At 49.1% G+C, this 15,848-nt stretch overlaps 6 protein-coding genes across 6 annotated transcripts; 3 read left to right on the top strand and 3 right to left on the bottom strand.

Annotated features, from left to right (window-relative positions):
• Positions 1-654: 654 nt before the first annotated feature.
• Positions 655-1,176, top strand: Aud_010876 (uncharacterized protein; the record flags this gene model as incomplete). Its single annotated transcript, XM_043295707.1, has 1 exon — positions 655-1,176. One exon carries the CDS (start codon positions 655-657, stop codon positions 1,174-1,176), a length of 522 nt encoding a protein of 173 aa, XP_043151642.1.
• A 54-nt stretch (positions 1,177-1,230) lies between these two features.
• Positions 1,231-3,016, bottom strand: Aud_010875 (putative AMP-binding enzyme; the record flags this gene model as incomplete). The annotated part of the gene is made up of 4 exons (XM_043295706.1): positions 1,231-2,148; positions 2,199-2,335; positions 2,388-2,652; positions 2,702-3,016. The coding sequence occupies 4 exons, from the start codon at positions 3,014-3,016 to the stop codon at positions 1,231-1,233; spliced, it is 1,635 nt and encodes a 544-aa protein (XP_043151641.1).
• A 2,100-nt stretch (positions 3,017-5,116) lies between these two features.
• On the top strand, positions 5,117-6,532 carry Aud_010874 (putative toxin biosynthesis protein; the record flags this gene model as incomplete). The annotated part of the gene is made up of 4 exons (XM_043295705.1): positions 5,117-5,311; positions 5,364-5,502; positions 5,556-5,664; positions 5,710-6,532. The coding sequence occupies 4 exons, from the start codon at positions 5,117-5,119 to the stop codon at positions 6,530-6,532; spliced, it is 1,266 nt and encodes a 421-aa protein (XP_043151640.1).
• A 176-nt stretch (positions 6,533-6,708) lies between these two features.
• On the bottom strand, positions 6,709-7,512 carry Aud_010873 (MBL fold metallo-hydrolase; the record flags this gene model as incomplete). The annotated part of the gene is made up of 1 exon (XM_043295704.1): positions 6,709-7,512. The coding sequence occupies one exon, from the start codon at positions 7,510-7,512 to the stop codon at positions 6,709-6,711; it is 804 nt and encodes a 267-aa protein (XP_043151639.1).
• Positions 7,513-11,840: 4,328 nt separating this feature from the next.
• On the top strand, positions 11,841-12,737 carry Aud_010872 (opsin family protein; the record flags this gene model as incomplete). The annotated part of the gene is made up of 2 exons (XM_043295703.1): positions 11,841-11,966; positions 12,018-12,737. 2 exons carry the CDS (start codon positions 11,841-11,843, stop codon positions 12,735-12,737), a joined length of 846 nt encoding a protein of 281 aa, XP_043151638.1.
• Positions 12,738-13,094: 357 nt separating this feature from the next.
• On the bottom strand, positions 13,095-15,306 carry Aud_010871 (putative POT peptide transporter; the record flags this gene model as incomplete). The annotated part of the gene is made up of 12 exons (XM_043295702.1): positions 13,095-13,504; positions 13,557-13,678; positions 13,726-13,771; positions 13,821-13,912; positions 14,020-14,203; positions 14,253-14,352; positions 14,398-14,437; positions 14,487-14,633; positions 14,685-14,795; positions 14,844-14,968; positions 15,020-15,075; positions 15,126-15,306. 12 exons carry the CDS (start codon positions 15,304-15,306, stop codon positions 13,095-13,097), a joined length of 1,614 nt encoding a protein of 537 aa, XP_043151637.1.
• Between the last annotated feature and the right edge of the window lie 542 nt (positions 15,307-15,848).

Raw genomic sequence — 15,848 nt, 5'->3', positions numbered from 1 at the left:
TCGACGGAGATCCCCAGCTTATACAGAGGTCTACTAGCTGTGCCGCCGCGAAGAGTCTCTGCCGCTGTAATATTGGTCTCAGTTAATGGTTAGGATATCAGTGAATGAGAAAGTCCCTAATTGGAATCAGAAACAGCGCCGTCCTGTGAGAATACTGTCAAATCTTCCTATTTCGACCACAGTCATCATTCATCCATCAAATCAATCTTGACAGCAATTTAATACAGCCTCTACCATTACCAAAACTCGGACATCAAGGATCCATAACCAGGTTGATGTAACATGGTGGTGTCATAAATGAGCGACAAGAGAGGAATGCATTCAATACCCGATTCGTTCCATGACTGCCCGCCAAAGATAACTGCTGTCACACAGCCTAACGCATCATAAGATACTGTCCAATAATCTCCCTCAGTGGGCTCCACGATTGGAAGCTCTGCAGGTATAATGGACAGTGTGACGATCACGAGGCGCTGTTCTCAGCCTTGCGCTGGTCTTACTGCCCGGCCAGACACCCCTGTCCGGTCGACGTTCAGACCAAGTACATAAATAGGCCAAGCAATGTCCTTTGGGATGTTGAACTAAATTATACCGCGACTGCCAAGCTTTATCTTCCCGTTCTTCCACATACCACTACTGAACGCACTTCGCAACATGCCTCCAACACAGGACCAAAGTACGCCCCCAAACAGCAGCGTTGAACAGGGCAAATGTATACGGCGCAAGGAGGACTATCCCCCCGACCAGCTAGAACTGAGCCAAATCATAGAGAACATGCGCCACGCCTATGACCCCATGGGAATCACCTCGCTGGACGCAGATGGTGTCCTCCGCTACCTAACAGCAGACCGAGACGTAATCGACGCCGTTGGTCTTCGTCCAGGCCTGATCAAAGCCTTTCTTGATCGTATGCCGTTCTTCCAAGAGGCCGAGGACATATTTCGCGGAGTTGATGGGACTCTTGTTCCACGGGAGCAGTGGTTCAACCCGGACAAAGGTCTGTTGCCGCCGCCACTGCCGGAGGAAGAGAGGGAAAAAGTGAGGAAGATCATGGTGGAGCGTGGGGAGGATTCTCTAAAGAGGCTCAACGATCCGAATCGGCAAAGATGTCCTCTAGTTTTGCGATCTAACTATAACCTGGACCCAAAAGAGGAGGACTCAGTGATCAGGCCTTAGTTATTCATTGCAGGATTCACAGATCTATTTATCTAAGGCAGTCTTCATTACAGCCTAGTTATTCTCAAACAATGCAGATATTTCCTCTTTGTAAAGTTCCAGACTCGGCATCCGTGCCACACTACCCTTGACCGTCCGCGTGAAGGGCTTGTCTCCACTGGCGAAAATCAAACGCTCAGGACTCAGCTTCACGCAGTCATGGCAGTCCTCGTTGACTCTGTCAATATACGGCTGTAAGCTTTTGACCATTGCCTTATGACCGGCGTCAGCTGCCACCTCAGTCTCATCATGCAATTCCACCAGAAGCACCGGCAGTGGCCGTCCATGACCCCCAATCAGCGCCGCTTTCACCTTCGGATGCTGCTCTATCTCCGGCTCCAGCGATGCAGCATATAGCCCATCCCCATGGCTGAGAGGAAGATAGTCGTCCATGCGCCCGACAATCTTCCACAGCCCTTTACGCGTGGGATGTTCAACCCACAGATCCTTCGTCTCGAATCGGTCGAGGTCCGGATAAAGAAGGAAGATCTGCTGCATTTTACATTCGGGCGCACGAACAAAAACAAGCTCGTGCAGGTCCCCGGAACGGGGCTCGAAGACCGCTCCTGTGTGTTTCTGGAATTCGATGTAATCCCAGTCCTTGTCGTCGCGACGGAACTTGGTGAAGTAGCCGCCCACTTCGGTGCTTCCGATGGCGGGAACGAGCTGGACGTAGGGAGCGAGAAGGTCGCCGGATTTTCGCGAGAGAGGAGCTCCAGCATAACTGACCATCCTGAGGTTCCTCAGTGCAGAAAGGGCTCGGTCGTTTAGGCACATTTCATCGATGAGAGCTGGGGTCAGTAGGGCGCTGTCGACACGTCCGTGTTTGAAGATATCGACGACGGTATCGGCGGAAGGAGGCGAAGGTGGGCCGATGACCAGGGTTCCGTGAGCATATGTGGTTATGGAGAGAACCATCATCATTCCTACCAACTTTGGATGGTCAGTGAGAGGAGCAAGTTGTACCAGAGATCGCTACATACGTGCAAAGACGGTAGTGGTGTGTACCAACGTCTCCCAGGAGCGTGGTGCAGCAAGAATTCATCAATGTCCGGCAAAGACGCGGCCACGTCAAAGGCAGCCATCATCTGGTGAGTGTAGGTAATGGGTTTGGGATATCCTATCTGTGTCAGTCCATGAAGGCTCTCTGGAGTACTTCGGTATCAACTAACCTGTCGTGCCAGAGGTATGAGCCACCAGCCAGGGGTCATTCTTTCCTTCTTCCCAGGACTTGGGGTATACATAAGGCTCAGCTTGAGAGTCTTGCAGTAGGCTGTCAAGTTCAGGAGCTGTAATTTGTTGGACATTGGGTGCATCCTTCAAAACGGTACCAACCACCTCCGCCATACTTGACGGTCTGACATAAACCTGACATTGTGTCTTGTTCAGAATCAAACGCTGCGCTACAGGCGGAATCAGTGGCGATGGGAGCACCATCTGTCTATCAGTCAGCGAAGACCATTTACGCCAAATCGCCTATACTGACAACTTTCTGCAACTTGCCAGCCGCAGCAGCAAGAATGGGATAACGAAGGTCCTTAGGGCCTGCATAGGCGAACGATTGGAATGGCTCGTCGGATGCAGGGAGATTCTGCTTTAACCAGTGAACAGCATGATTGACTGCGTTGTTAAACTCTGCAAATGTGATCTCTTTGTATCCTCGAGATATATCGTTATTGTCTATAGGCGCCGCCACCCAGGAGCTGTCTGGATCGTTCTTCGCTCGTTGCTCAATCGTCGACACCAGAATGCGATTTCCATGTTGTATGCCGGGAAGTGGAAATGTAGCTAGTTTAGTCATAGTCACTGATCTTGCAAAATGAACTGTGAGCTGTTTGAGGGACTCGTCAGATTTTGTAAGTGGGAGATCCACGAATTAGATACTATATATATATAAAGTCTGACAGGGATCGGCGCGGGGTTGCCGAACTAGAGCCGTATAAAAATGCAGCTAAGACTGGTCGTTGAGTCCCACTACGGATATTCGGATGCTTGTGCTTGATCAGCGCTCCCTGGCATGATCAGATTATGCTACAGTATCTATGCATTGACATGAATGAGGGGCCAGACTCTACCTGTCGTAGCCACCAGCTTGTGCTTGAAGCAAGAACTAGGTTGTGTGGCAGACGCGCTGTCCACATTCTGGTTGTTTCACAACTGGCCTACAACTAATGCAGCAAGACTCTGTCGGCGTGAGACTAAGGTCTAGACACGGCACTACTTTGATGACCAGACCGGCTCACGAGGTAATCGATCAGATTACTCTGCTTGAATGCCCCTCAATGCTGACATTGAATATTAGTCAACCGCAGGGGTGCATGGATACAGGAAGTTCCGCCAGTAAGTAAAAGAAACTATGCGATACGTATTCTAAGACAACCTTTGCAAAGCTTCTAGGCCCTTGTCATCCGAATTCGAGTACTTTATTAAATGACGCATATCCATCTAGAAATTCTTTGTGTCCTTATGTCCATCGCCATGTACTGCCAAGCGCTGTTGTAGCAGCTTTTTCCACTCAGCATCCTCCTCAGTCCATGCCCAGAGGCTGAAACAAATTCATCGCACATACAATATTATGCAGCATATTCCCAATTAGGATTCCGACCAGCTGTCCATCTTCAACCACGATAATGCCCAAATTGAGATCGCTGTGAGTGAACACGTAGGACTGACATCGAGGCATACGTTTCCTCAGATTTCCAAGGCTTGTTGAGGGAATTGCTCTCGTAGGTGAAGGGTAAGGCTTACAGTATCCCAGAGTTCGAGGTCGGAGTGGAAAGGTCCATGGAACTCGCGATAAGAAAAGTGTAGCCCTGGGTACAAGGATTTTGATCGACATCCTGTATACGTTCTGATGAGAGGGACCGTAGCTGCTCGCGAACTTCAAAAACCTGATCTGCTATGAGGAATCTCTGGGGTTCCAATAATGACGGCCAGGCCTGCTCAAGTTCCGTTCTGGAAGGATCAAGTATCGCCCGTGGGCATCGACCCAGTCACGCAAAACCTTCGAAGCTGGGATATTGGCATTTCGCATTTGGGTTGGATACCCCGGTGTGGTCACGTCGGTCTTTGGACCTTCATCAGGGCGTTCTTGCAAGATCACATCAGGCCCGATCGATTACACACCCCGCCTGCTAGCATCAAAGAAAAGCTTGACATAACTAGAATAAGAGCACTGCTCTTGCAGATCGGATGTCCATCCACAAGCGACGCAACACTCGGATGACGCTTTGTTCATGATGGAGAATGAGTTGTAGACCCAAGGGGTCGAAGAAGGGATAGGTGTGGTCTTGGAGATTGAAGAATAGCTACGTACTCACTGCTGCCTCCGAGCATATCCGATCAGGACCCTGGTTGTTAATATGCATGGAAAGCGTGCCTGTCGGGACTCATTGGCTGTTATTTCTCTAAATTGTCTTGGATGGCTTGTGTGGTGGCTGGGTCGTATCTTTCAAGCGGCACGGACAAGGTCAAACCCGCGGCGACCAGAAGTACTGCATGTGATGCGTTGCATCAAATGGAGGCGAAGGGAGGCAGCATGACATGACCTTTTTTAACCTTTAATTCCGATGTTCCCAAGACAGCCGCCACATTATAACTTGGGTAAGCTATCGTGCCGAAAAAGCGTCACCACTTCTGTTGGATATCCTATAACTGTTTCCTGCGTAATTTACTCATGTAAAGCATCATCATCCCTACAAGCATTTGGCCATTATATTTTAAAGCGAAAACGCTGTACCCCGCAGATATGTTTATTAGTCCCTGATTGGTAACTACCAGAATAGTGCTGACATCAGGCGTCCAGCAACACTAACTACCCTGAACAGACCCCCATTTAAATCCACAATCTCCTACCCGACTCTGCGCTCTGTTGTAACTAGAATAGAAATGCTTCTTTACAATGACGTTCCCTTTCAGAATTGTTGAACACATCATACCCGGACAGCACATCCGAGAACATCCACATGCCCTAAAAGGACGCCAGGAAGCTGCTTTGAAGCTTGCGATCAAGCAGTACATTCCACTCGATCAGACAGATCCTATTCCCGAAAATGCCGTGACCATCATCGGCGCGCACGGAAATGGATTTCCAAAGGTGAACTCATTGTGTGCCAGAATTTACCAAGAACATATCTAAACCCAGATAGGAGGCCTATGAGCCGCTGTGGGAGGATCTCTACGCCCAACTCAACAAGCGGTCAATTCCGGTGCGCAGCATTTGGATCGCCGATGTCTCCAATCAAGGCGCAAGTGGTATTCTGAACGAACATGTCCAGGGAGATAATAGTACCACTCACTTGATGTCATTCGAGCGGATAGAGGAATCTGATGACGAGCAGCACTATGGCATGATCATTCCCGCGATTTGTTGCATATGGTCAACCACTTTCGCGATGATATTGCTCGTCCTATTATCGGAGTTGCTCATAGTATGGGATGCGCACACCTGTAAGTTATCTTCGTGTTTCAATGATCATCGTTGACAACCTGCAGTATCCAGTTGTCCATCATGCATCCGCGTCTTCTTTCGACTCTCATCCTCTACGAGCCCGTGATCTTCGGTGAGCCAATCGGGGGCCCGAACCCGGCGATCTCGGCAGTGCTGCGTCGAGACCTATGGCCTTCGCGAGACAAGGCCGAAATGCAGCTCAGGAAAGGCTTCGCCAGGTGCGATCCCCGGGTGGTGGACCGCTACCTTCGCTTCGGTCTACGACCTGTGCCGACGCCGCTCTACGATCCCGAGAACGCCCCTGATATCCCCAAGGCAGCCGTTACACTGACGACCAGCAAACATCAAGAGGCCTGGGCTTACGCAATTCCCAATCTCGAACCCGAATCAGCGGGACTGAACGACCTCCTGCTTCCCGACTGGGATCCAGTCCTTGAGCGTCCTGCTCCGTTCTCCCGTCCAGAAGCTTGGGCGGCTTTTCGGAATCTGCCCTTTGTGCGACCGAGCGTTTTCTGGGTATATGGTGGTCGGAGCTGGCTCTCTCCACCCGCTGCTCAGGATTCCAAGCTACGAGCCACTGGCACGGGCATTGGGGGAAGTGGAGGGGTCACAAAGGGGATGGCGGATAAGGCTGTTTCACCAAAGGCAACACATCTGATTGTTTTTGAAGAAGTGGGTTGGTGTGCGGAAGTCGCGGCAACCTGGCTTGAGAAGTGGTTTGAGCGATATCTGAAGGAGGAAGAGTTCTGGCGAACGTACCAGAGTAAGAAGTCGGACCCGGAGATGCTCAGGAACTCCGAGGCCAGTATCCGGGTGGCTAAGGTGGAAATAGGGTCCCATGGAGGTATCGCCAAGGGGAAGCTGTAATTCGGCAATAATTCTAAGTAGCTCAACGTATCAACTATAAGGAATTCAATACTATACTTGCTGTCAAAATCTCATTCCATATCATTGCCACCAGGTTGAGCACACTCTGGGATAGATCCCTCAACACACCCCTCAACTCCGCTATATAACACACCAGGTATACAACATCAAAAGCTCTATAGAACCGAAACAACCTTTCCGGGTGTCAACCAGCACACCTTATCAATGACCCCCTCCTCCTCAAAGTCCTTCCGAAGTTCCTTTCCAAATTGCGTAAAGTGGCCCCAGGACTCGTAGTGCATGGGCACCAGAACATCGGCCTTGATCTCGCGGAACAACCGCGCGGCCGATTTGCCGTCCATAGTGATCTGGCAGGCGCCTTTGCTGGGATCGGTCTTGTCCTTGGGTCCGTAGGCGTTGCCCAAGTTCATGATGGCAGCGAGGACATGGTACTGCTCTCCGATCTTCTTCAGCTCATCGATGTACACGGTGTCACCGGAGAACCAGATCGCATTGGGAAGACCGTCACGGCCGCGTCCAAATTCCTCGTTGGTAACGATAAGGCCAGTGCATTCGTCCCCGGGGAGGTGCTGGGTTGGTGTGCCGATGATTTGGAACTTCTTTCCAGCGATGACTGTGTCAATCTTCTCCCAGGGCTTGAGACCGTGGACGCCAGGGCGTGGAGAAAGGTTCTTGGCTCCGTCGACGGTGGTGAAGACGCGGCGTCCGTCTAGCAGGCGGCGACCCAGCTCATCGAGGTTGTCGATGTGGTCTTCGTGGCTTAGGAGCACGGCGTCGATGACGGGGAGTTGATCGAGACGGAGAGCAGGATCGTCGCTCACTTGTAGCGTTATCGTCTCTGTGACGGGCCAAGAGGAGCCGGCCGGCGAGAAGAAGGGATCGGTGAGCATGGTGACCCCGTCGATGTCGAGGATGGCAGTAGCCGTGCCAATGTGGGTGATGTTGAGTTTGGGAGACATTGTGAAGGATTAATAAGAGATTGGATTGTTAGAGGATTTCAAAGGAAAAGTGATGATTATGATAGTTTAGTGTTTTACTGGCAGTGAGGGGTTCCAAATCATATTTATACCCGTGCCCATTGAGAGGTCTGTCAACAGTAGTCAGAATCGAATTATTCATTTCTGACAAATAAGCCACCAAATTTCGTCAGCATGGAAAGACACGGAATGCCAATTTGAATATGGCGTAGTAATGCTTAAAAACTCATGAGAGAATCTTTCGCTGACTATCAGCTGAGAATCACGACGATGGTGCGTTTCCTAAAAAGGATACAATATTCGCCAAGAACTGCGGAGGTATGGTTCGGAAACGCTTGTCTTCTGTTCTGCTCCACCACTTGGAGTTTTCACGAAGTAGAAAGATTGGCAAATACAACCCATCCTATATACTTAGTCATAGCAATTGATGGCTTACCAAGCGAACCAACCATGAGTTTTGTCCTTGACCTGACGGCTAGACATGGAATAAGCTGTTTGTCGCTGTATCATAGGTTCATCTTTTATTTGCCGATAATCCGATACACGTGCTAACCTCGCCACGAGACTGCCAAGTGCCATAGCTACGGCGTAATGGTGTCAGGATCCAATTGGCTACAGGGCAGTGATATATCACGCAGTCAAAGTCCAAGTGCTGTGGTTCGGATCCTTCCTGGATTTCCGTTTGTGGAAGCCTAATGCAGCGCCAAATCCTTCATTACGGAGTAGATAGATCTTTGTCATTTTCGGTCGGCAAAGCCCAAACTTCTGGCCATAAAACCATTACGGCGATCGTAATTTTGGTTGTATGCCGGTCGTAGCAGACCCCTGATTACTCAAGCTTCGTATATATGTGAATCCCTGTATGACCAACTTCCAGTCAAGCGGATGCCAAGTGTCTCACCAAGAGGTTCCCTTGGTATAGAAAAGTTTATATAACCACATTTCCTTCTTCAGTGTAATTTATCCATGATTCTGCCAGAGCTCATGGAAGGACAAGGTCCGCCGCCGAAAGCGACATCTGCGGGACATCTACTTTATCGTGGCCAATCACGGAGTCCTCGTATATGGCGGAGAAAAGGGGCTGGGCAAACAAAATGTTTCAGAATTTGCTATCTTGTGGATGCATGTCGCAGGGCTCGCCCGATCATGGCGTGCTTCTTCCTCGCCGGCTCTGTTCTGGCTTACTTCCCCATAGTGACGACCAGACGAGACATATCTAAGGTAATCCTACAAGGTACCTAGGCAGAACTGAGATAGTCTGGCTTTTGCGTTCTTCCGACGCCTTTGGAGAAGTTTGGAGTCTCGATGGTAGCATCCGCAACTCCAACGATGAGCCATTCCAGATCGCCCCAGCTTTCTCATTCACGATTTAGGTTGGTAACTTTCACACTTCCCGTAAGCAGCTCCACTGTTCTGGAGACGCAGGAGCGTGGGAGTAGATCTAGATAACTTTGTTCAGGATCATTAACGTTTTTCAATTCGCGCAAGAGGTCGACGAGCTCGCGTAGATTCTTCTGAGAAGGTTCATTATGCATGTCATGGTACAGGAATTCTGCACAGACTAATAAAGGAATAGGCATCAATGGATGCACCTCAGAGAGCAGTCAGCATTTTGTATTTGTGACTATATCCTGGCATGCCATACCTTAGAAAATGGCAACTCTCTTAACGCGGAAGCGAATTGGATGACCGTGCTTGATGCTCCTAGAGCCAAGTTGTGATAATCGACATAGCCCATATCCGCATTTACTGAGTCGCCGGCCTCCATTGCAGTGTCTGCCATTCCTTTGCAGAAGTATATCATAACTGCCTGGCCGAGGATGTGGGCGAACAGCAAGAGCGGGTCAAAGGATTCATGTGGTGATGGATAGCACTGTGACAAAAGATGCAGTCTGTGGGTCAAGAGATTCTCCAGCCATTTGCGTTGATCTACACAGTTCATCGACATGTCACCATAAACTTTTGATATGTGGTACTGCTGGATTTGCAGCAGACTACGACCACATATTGTGGCGATGATGAGACATTCATTGAATGCTGACCGGATTTTGACTGTGGGTTCGGTCATGGCTTCAGATAGGAAGGGTCCCACATCGCAGATACTTGCTTGGAATGCCACATCTGGACCTGGAAGACGTGTGCAGATCTACCCGTCGACAGGATGGGACAATTAGCGGGAGACTTCTGTGCAGACGGAACCCGTATTCAATCTCTTACCACATGCTCATTTAGTGTTATAGGCCAATTGTCGCGCATGCTAATGACGTGGTCAAGGAAATAGGCCATCCAGAACACGCGGCGCCTCTCCTCTATTTCAATAAGGTCGCCGCACAGAGCGGAAGGGCAGTGATTATCAATTGGCCTGTCAAGGCTATGATATCGCATGCCCTGTACCAAACGGAATGCTCGACCAGCACTTAACCATGCTTGATGGTGATACGTTCGCATTGATTCAAACGTCACCACAAGGACCCATGCCTGTGCTAGCTCTGTGTTGGCGCTGCTGGGCTCATTGGTGGTAAGAGACTCGAGCATCTGTTTCGTTTCTCGATAGAGAGGCTCTGCCATATGACTGGAATGTGCCGACAGCAATGAGGCTATTGTCCACATGGCATATTGCAAGCATCGACGCGTCGCTGACTTGTAGCTCGACTTGGACCATGAGAGGTACCTCTTTTGGTGCAGAATGGGTAAAGATTGGTGGACGCGGTCGAAGTATAGTTGGTCCCTGGGAAATGCATTTAGCCACATCATATTGCTTGGGGATGGAATTAGCTCTAGGGCATAGTTACAATTCGGCGTGCAATATCGGCGAAAGAGGAACATGCTGGCCAAATGGACGCGTGGACACCAAGGCACTTTCTTTCGCACCCGACGCGGCGAGAACCCCGTCACCATTGTTTCCTGTAGTACCCAGGGGTTCTTCTCGATAGGGCGAGGAGCGAGCCTCTAGCATTGCCTCCAGCTGCACAATATGACTTTTTAATGCTCTCAGATGGCCTTTTTTAGGTCCTCTGGTCCCACGCTGAGTCATTTCACATACAACACCAGTGTCTTGACAAACACTACATTGCGGCTTCTTGCCATCGCACCTTTGTTTCCGGCGTCGGCACTCATCACACGCAGCCTTTTGTGGCCGACTTCCGCGTTTTGCTGTAGCTCTCATCTCGGTTTCAGTGTCCGATGCCATCTTGAATGAGTCGGAGAATATGACGGGGCTTCTTTTTCTCACAGGACTCCGTGAAAGAGAAAGCAAACCGTGTCTGAAGGACTTCTCACATAACCTCCTGGCGAAAAGATAAGGGTTCCTTAATCGCTGCCTGCCGCGAATTTATTTTTAAATCCGCTACGTCCGATCAATCATCAGACATTCTTCGCGCGGAACTATCAGCTTCAGGGCCAATCAGGACAGCTCGGTCTCCCAGCTAGTGCTTACTGCCTACTTCAGGTATAACACATCCTAGATACAAACTTGATTCTGGTGGGGTGCAAGGCCGGTAGGTGAATAATTAGTGAATTAGTTTCTCCGACAGCCAAACCAAAATCGCCAGCCCAAAGCTGGAAATGCATGGGTGGCGCAAGGATCGCGGGGGCTGGGTTCAAAATTCCGAAATGAGATATGAGCTCCCTCTTCGCTTACTCATGAATGCACAGAACACAAATTGGCTGTATCTCCAAGTCGATTTCTGGCAGACACTAAGATCATTTTGGGAGCCAACGGCTTTGCTGGAGCCAACGGCTTTGCTGGAGCCAATTTAGCAAGAGTCTCAGAGATACGACCTCCATCAACAGGCCCATTCTTGTAGGGAAATCACTGCTTTGAGCCAATCTCTCAACGACATCCAAAAACTTCTAACGAATATTGTTAGTAATGCGGTTTTATTTTAGAAAAATATTTTCGTAACTGGCTAAACAAATATATCTTAGATTGTCTACCATGCTAGCCTCTTATATCCAATTGCGGTAGTGGCACGAACGATGGACGTTGAAATAGGGAATGAAAAATCGGAGAAATAGTCGGCGAATTAGTTTTACAAGCGACATCACCAGGCCAAATCATATAGCTCCATCACAGTAACAATTACTCTGCCTATGTGAGAGGTCTCAGGTGCAATGATCTATTGTTGCAAATTAGCTAATTGTGAATTGTTCATTCATGTCCTTCTGGGTGATTGTGGTATATATATAACATATGATCCACGTCTTCTTCCATGGCAATTCAAACCATCCATTGCTGACTACATTATATACGCAAAGAGCAACTGCAACATTATACGACTCTCTGGAATCATTCATCAGTATTGTTGAGAATGTATATCCTTGCTCGAGGAAACGACGCTATCAAGGTCAACCCTATCACTGGTGTTGATGAATCACTGACCGTGCATGGTTCTGACTGGCTATGGGCTGTCACTGCTATCTATTGCTTCGCGCTCGTGAGTCTGCAACTCAACTTCTAGACTTATCTCATAATTGACGTTCCACAGATTGGTTGTCTTGTGATGTCTTTTGCCGCAAAAGAAAGCCAGCGGGTCTTTCATTACCTTTTCACCTTCAGTCTTCTGGTGGGCGCTACAACCTACTACGCCCAAGCTTCCAACCTGGGTTGGAGTGGCGTCGATCAGGTACACAATCTCGGCAATGGTGACATTCGCCAGGTGTTCTGGGTCAAATATGTGAACTGGATGCTGGCATTTCCTTCGGTCACTCTCGCACTCGGGCTGATCTCGGGTGTTTCCTGGACTACTATCATCTGCAACATTTGTCTCTCTCTCTTCTGGGTTGGGAGCTACCTTGCAGGTGCCTATGTGCCTTCCTCCTACAAATGGGGATTCTTCGCCTTTGGGACATTTGCATGGCTCATTCTTGCTATGAGCACCATCAATGAAAGCCGGGAAGCAGCTCACCTGCTTGGTATTGATAAGGATTACATCATGCTTTCAGGCTGGACGAACCTCTTATGGATAATCTACCCTGTTGCCTGGGGTCTGACCGACGGGGGCAACCGGATTGGCGTTACGGGAAGTTCGATCTTTTTTGGTGTCCTCGATACCCTCATGGTCCCGGTACTCAGCGCTGCCTTCTTGTTCTTCGCCCGGAACTGGGATTACCACAAATTGAGCATTGCTTTTAGCGACAGCCGTCCTAGCCGGGAGACCGAAGCTGCAGCTGTGCTCAAAGAAAATGTGCCTGATGCATCTGCATAGCTTTCTGATTGCAAGACTACTCTGTTTGGTGTCTCTTCACAGCCACTGGATGATAACTACAATCTCCCTTGGCTCTATCTTCATGTTATCCGGATATATTGTACATTTTGTATGGTTTTAAAGAATGCTCCATTTCACTATTTTGGTGTATGGGATTGTAAAGCGTAAAAGTACTAGATTTCTAGGGTTTATCGTCACTCATGTGACGGCATGGACGGGTCTAGGCTGACTGTGATAGCTGCTATATCCATCCATTCTCGCGTATTAAAGCCGCAGCTACGGATCTCCTGATCTCAATCTATGGTCATCATATCGCAGAAAACATAAAGAATAAGACACGTCAGCCATATACTGACATCACTGTTTTTCCAGCTCACACAAATCATGGATATCCTCCACTGATGATTTCCTCGATTCCTCCTTGCTGGTTCCTCCGATCATATTCATGCTTTCCTCCGTCTGGTTGTATTTGCGGAAGCAAAAATAGAACACGATAGCTGTGGCAAACATGGCTATGCTGAGAGACGCATACTCCACCAGCACTTTCGGATCTACCGATACAGGCGACAGGGTAATTCCAACCGTTGACCCGATCGTGCAGGTCAGAAGAAAGAGAGCCGAGACGATGCTCCGCATTGACCTTGGGGCTTTGGTGTACGCATATTCCATCCCTGATAGACTGGCAAAGAACTCGGAGAGGCCAATGAGTGAGTAGACTGGGATCTGTAGGAGGATGCTGACGTGAGATGGCGGTGATTGATATATTACTGCATTCTGAAATTAGTAGAAAGTCCTTCAAGGGCTTCAGGAGATACGTACATTGTTGGATGATAGCAGCGACAGCGATGGCAAATGCTATGGCGACGAAGCCGGTAGTCATACGACTTATGGGTTTGAAAGGGATTTGGAATCGTCGGAGGGCAGGGTTGACGAGACGTTCACTAGTTTGTCAGTATTGCATGATGTCGAATGAAGCAGAGTAACATACAATACAGGCACGGCGATCAGAATAGTGAGGGGATTGAATAGTCCCACTATAAAGGTTAGAAATCGCTCGAATAACAAGCTGGGAGGAGCACGTACTCATATCATGCGGCATCCCGTAGGTCTTGAGAGACGACCCCTGACTGACGAGGTTGTTGTTGGCTTGGCCATTGCATAACCAGAAAATGGGGCTACAAAGTTAGCATCCTCCATATGGGCCGAGGATAGTCTGAACATACTATAGGAGACTGGCATAACGTTAGCAGAGCTAGACTAGTTAAGCCTCGACAGCACTTACAACACACGGCAGGCGACAAGTGCTCGTTTCAACTCATCCACAAACGTATCGTCCCAGCATACAACTGCACCAGTGGCCTGCATTGCAAACGGCCTTGCTGCGTCCATGTTGCCATTGTTCTTCAGGCTAATCCACAAGACCCGAGCGGCTTTGGTAACGGCCGAGCCATGCGGTTGCTGAACCACTACCATGATTTAGCCATTTCTTGCAGGGGAAAAGGCACCTTCACCTACCATATTTCTTACGGCCAGCTACTAGAGCGACGATGGCCAATAGCCACAGACAGAGCGGCATCATAAACGCTGCCCAGAAGTCCACCTTGAGCTCCAACCACTACAATCATTAGCAATAACCTTATGGAGCGAGAGATGCACGAACCGAAGCGGGAATGACGGAGAGAGCTCCAATATTTATGATCCTTGGAGTATATCAGTATCTATCAGGCCTTTACGATATTTGAGACTCACCAGTAGTATCGCGCATAGACCGTCTGAACTGTTACGTTGGAATCGACAATGACTTTCTCTCCACTCGGCAGTGTCTTTACTCGTTCTGTGCGCATCGAGTACTGTTCAGCAATCAAGGGGCCGACATTGCTTTTGATACCGCCGCATCTGATCCATTAGCATACGTGGTACATCTCAAGTTTCATTGCAAAGACATACCCCAGCCCAATCAGTATCAATGCAAGCATTAACCCTGGTAAACCCCCTCCACACTCGAGACTTGGAGGTAGCGATGTGACGAGCAAAACCAGGACGCCGCACACGGAGAGCCTATGCGTGTTCAGTTGTATGCGAGAAGCGAAGTACAAGGGAACGCACCCTGTCCCTATGAAAATGGTCTTGAATCGACCCAGGTAGCTGTCTGCGACAACAGCCCCGAATATCGGCGTCAGGTAGCACCATCCCACAAAAAAGTAGCTAATCCCCGTTGCCACTTTTTGACCCTGCTTCTGTCAGCATATTTGCAGAGAGGGGGGGGAGGCTATCATGGGTACCAATCCCAGGGCACCGTGGTGAAGTACATCATCACGACCATGCTGTATGTAATTTTCTATGCCTATCAGTAATATTCTCAGTGAGAGCTCAACTGATGGAACTCACGCATCGGTGCCGTAATGGAACGATATGTAAAACGCTCAGCCAACTCCACTACAGCCACGAGGAAAATGTCCAGTGAAATGTCATCGCAGACTCGCCGAAGGTTTCTCTTCTCTGGCTCTAGTATCTCCACATGCTCGCATTCAAATGAATCGGCTGGTTTTATTGTGCAAGGAAACGCCATTGTTTCATATGCTTAGCCAGCAACTTCTTACACCGACGTACAAACCTGTCAAGAAGTCCACCCTTCGAACGTACGCTCAGTATAGTCCAGGCGTATGCTCGATATATATAGTCGATGAGATCTACGTGAAACAGTGCCATGATGGTTTTTGGAGATCTACTTGGTCCGAGGAATGGATTCGCAATCGATGGACGATCTGAGTGCAAGGAAATGTCTGATAATACAATGAATCTGTATTTCTCGACTTTGAGACCATGCCTTGATTGGACCGTAGATCTTCTGTTACTGTCCATGTAAGTACTCTTCTATGACGATGGGAGACAGACTGTATAGAATCATTGCCACATATTGTGCCTTTTCAAGATGGCGAGAACCTTACTGTTAAGACAGAATCCTCGAAGCATCCACCGAGATTCTTGCCGCGTATGTTGATGACCTTCGGCCCACTACTGTAAGCCGCGAATCCCGTGCACTGATGGAGGCAAGCCATACTGCAAACTGATTGTTCCGTGCCGGCAATATATGACGTCAAAGTATTCAAA

The sequence above is a fragment of the Aspergillus udagawae genome (assembly GCF_001078395.1).
Source record: "Aspergillus udagawae IFM 46973 DNA, scaffold_9, whole genome shotgun sequence".
NCBI classification, from domain to species: Eukaryota; Fungi; Ascomycota; class Eurotiomycetes; order Eurotiales; family Aspergillaceae; genus Aspergillus; species Aspergillus udagawae.
Note: the sequence above shows the minus strand (reverse complement) of the source record. Positions and strands in the feature narration are given on the sequence as shown.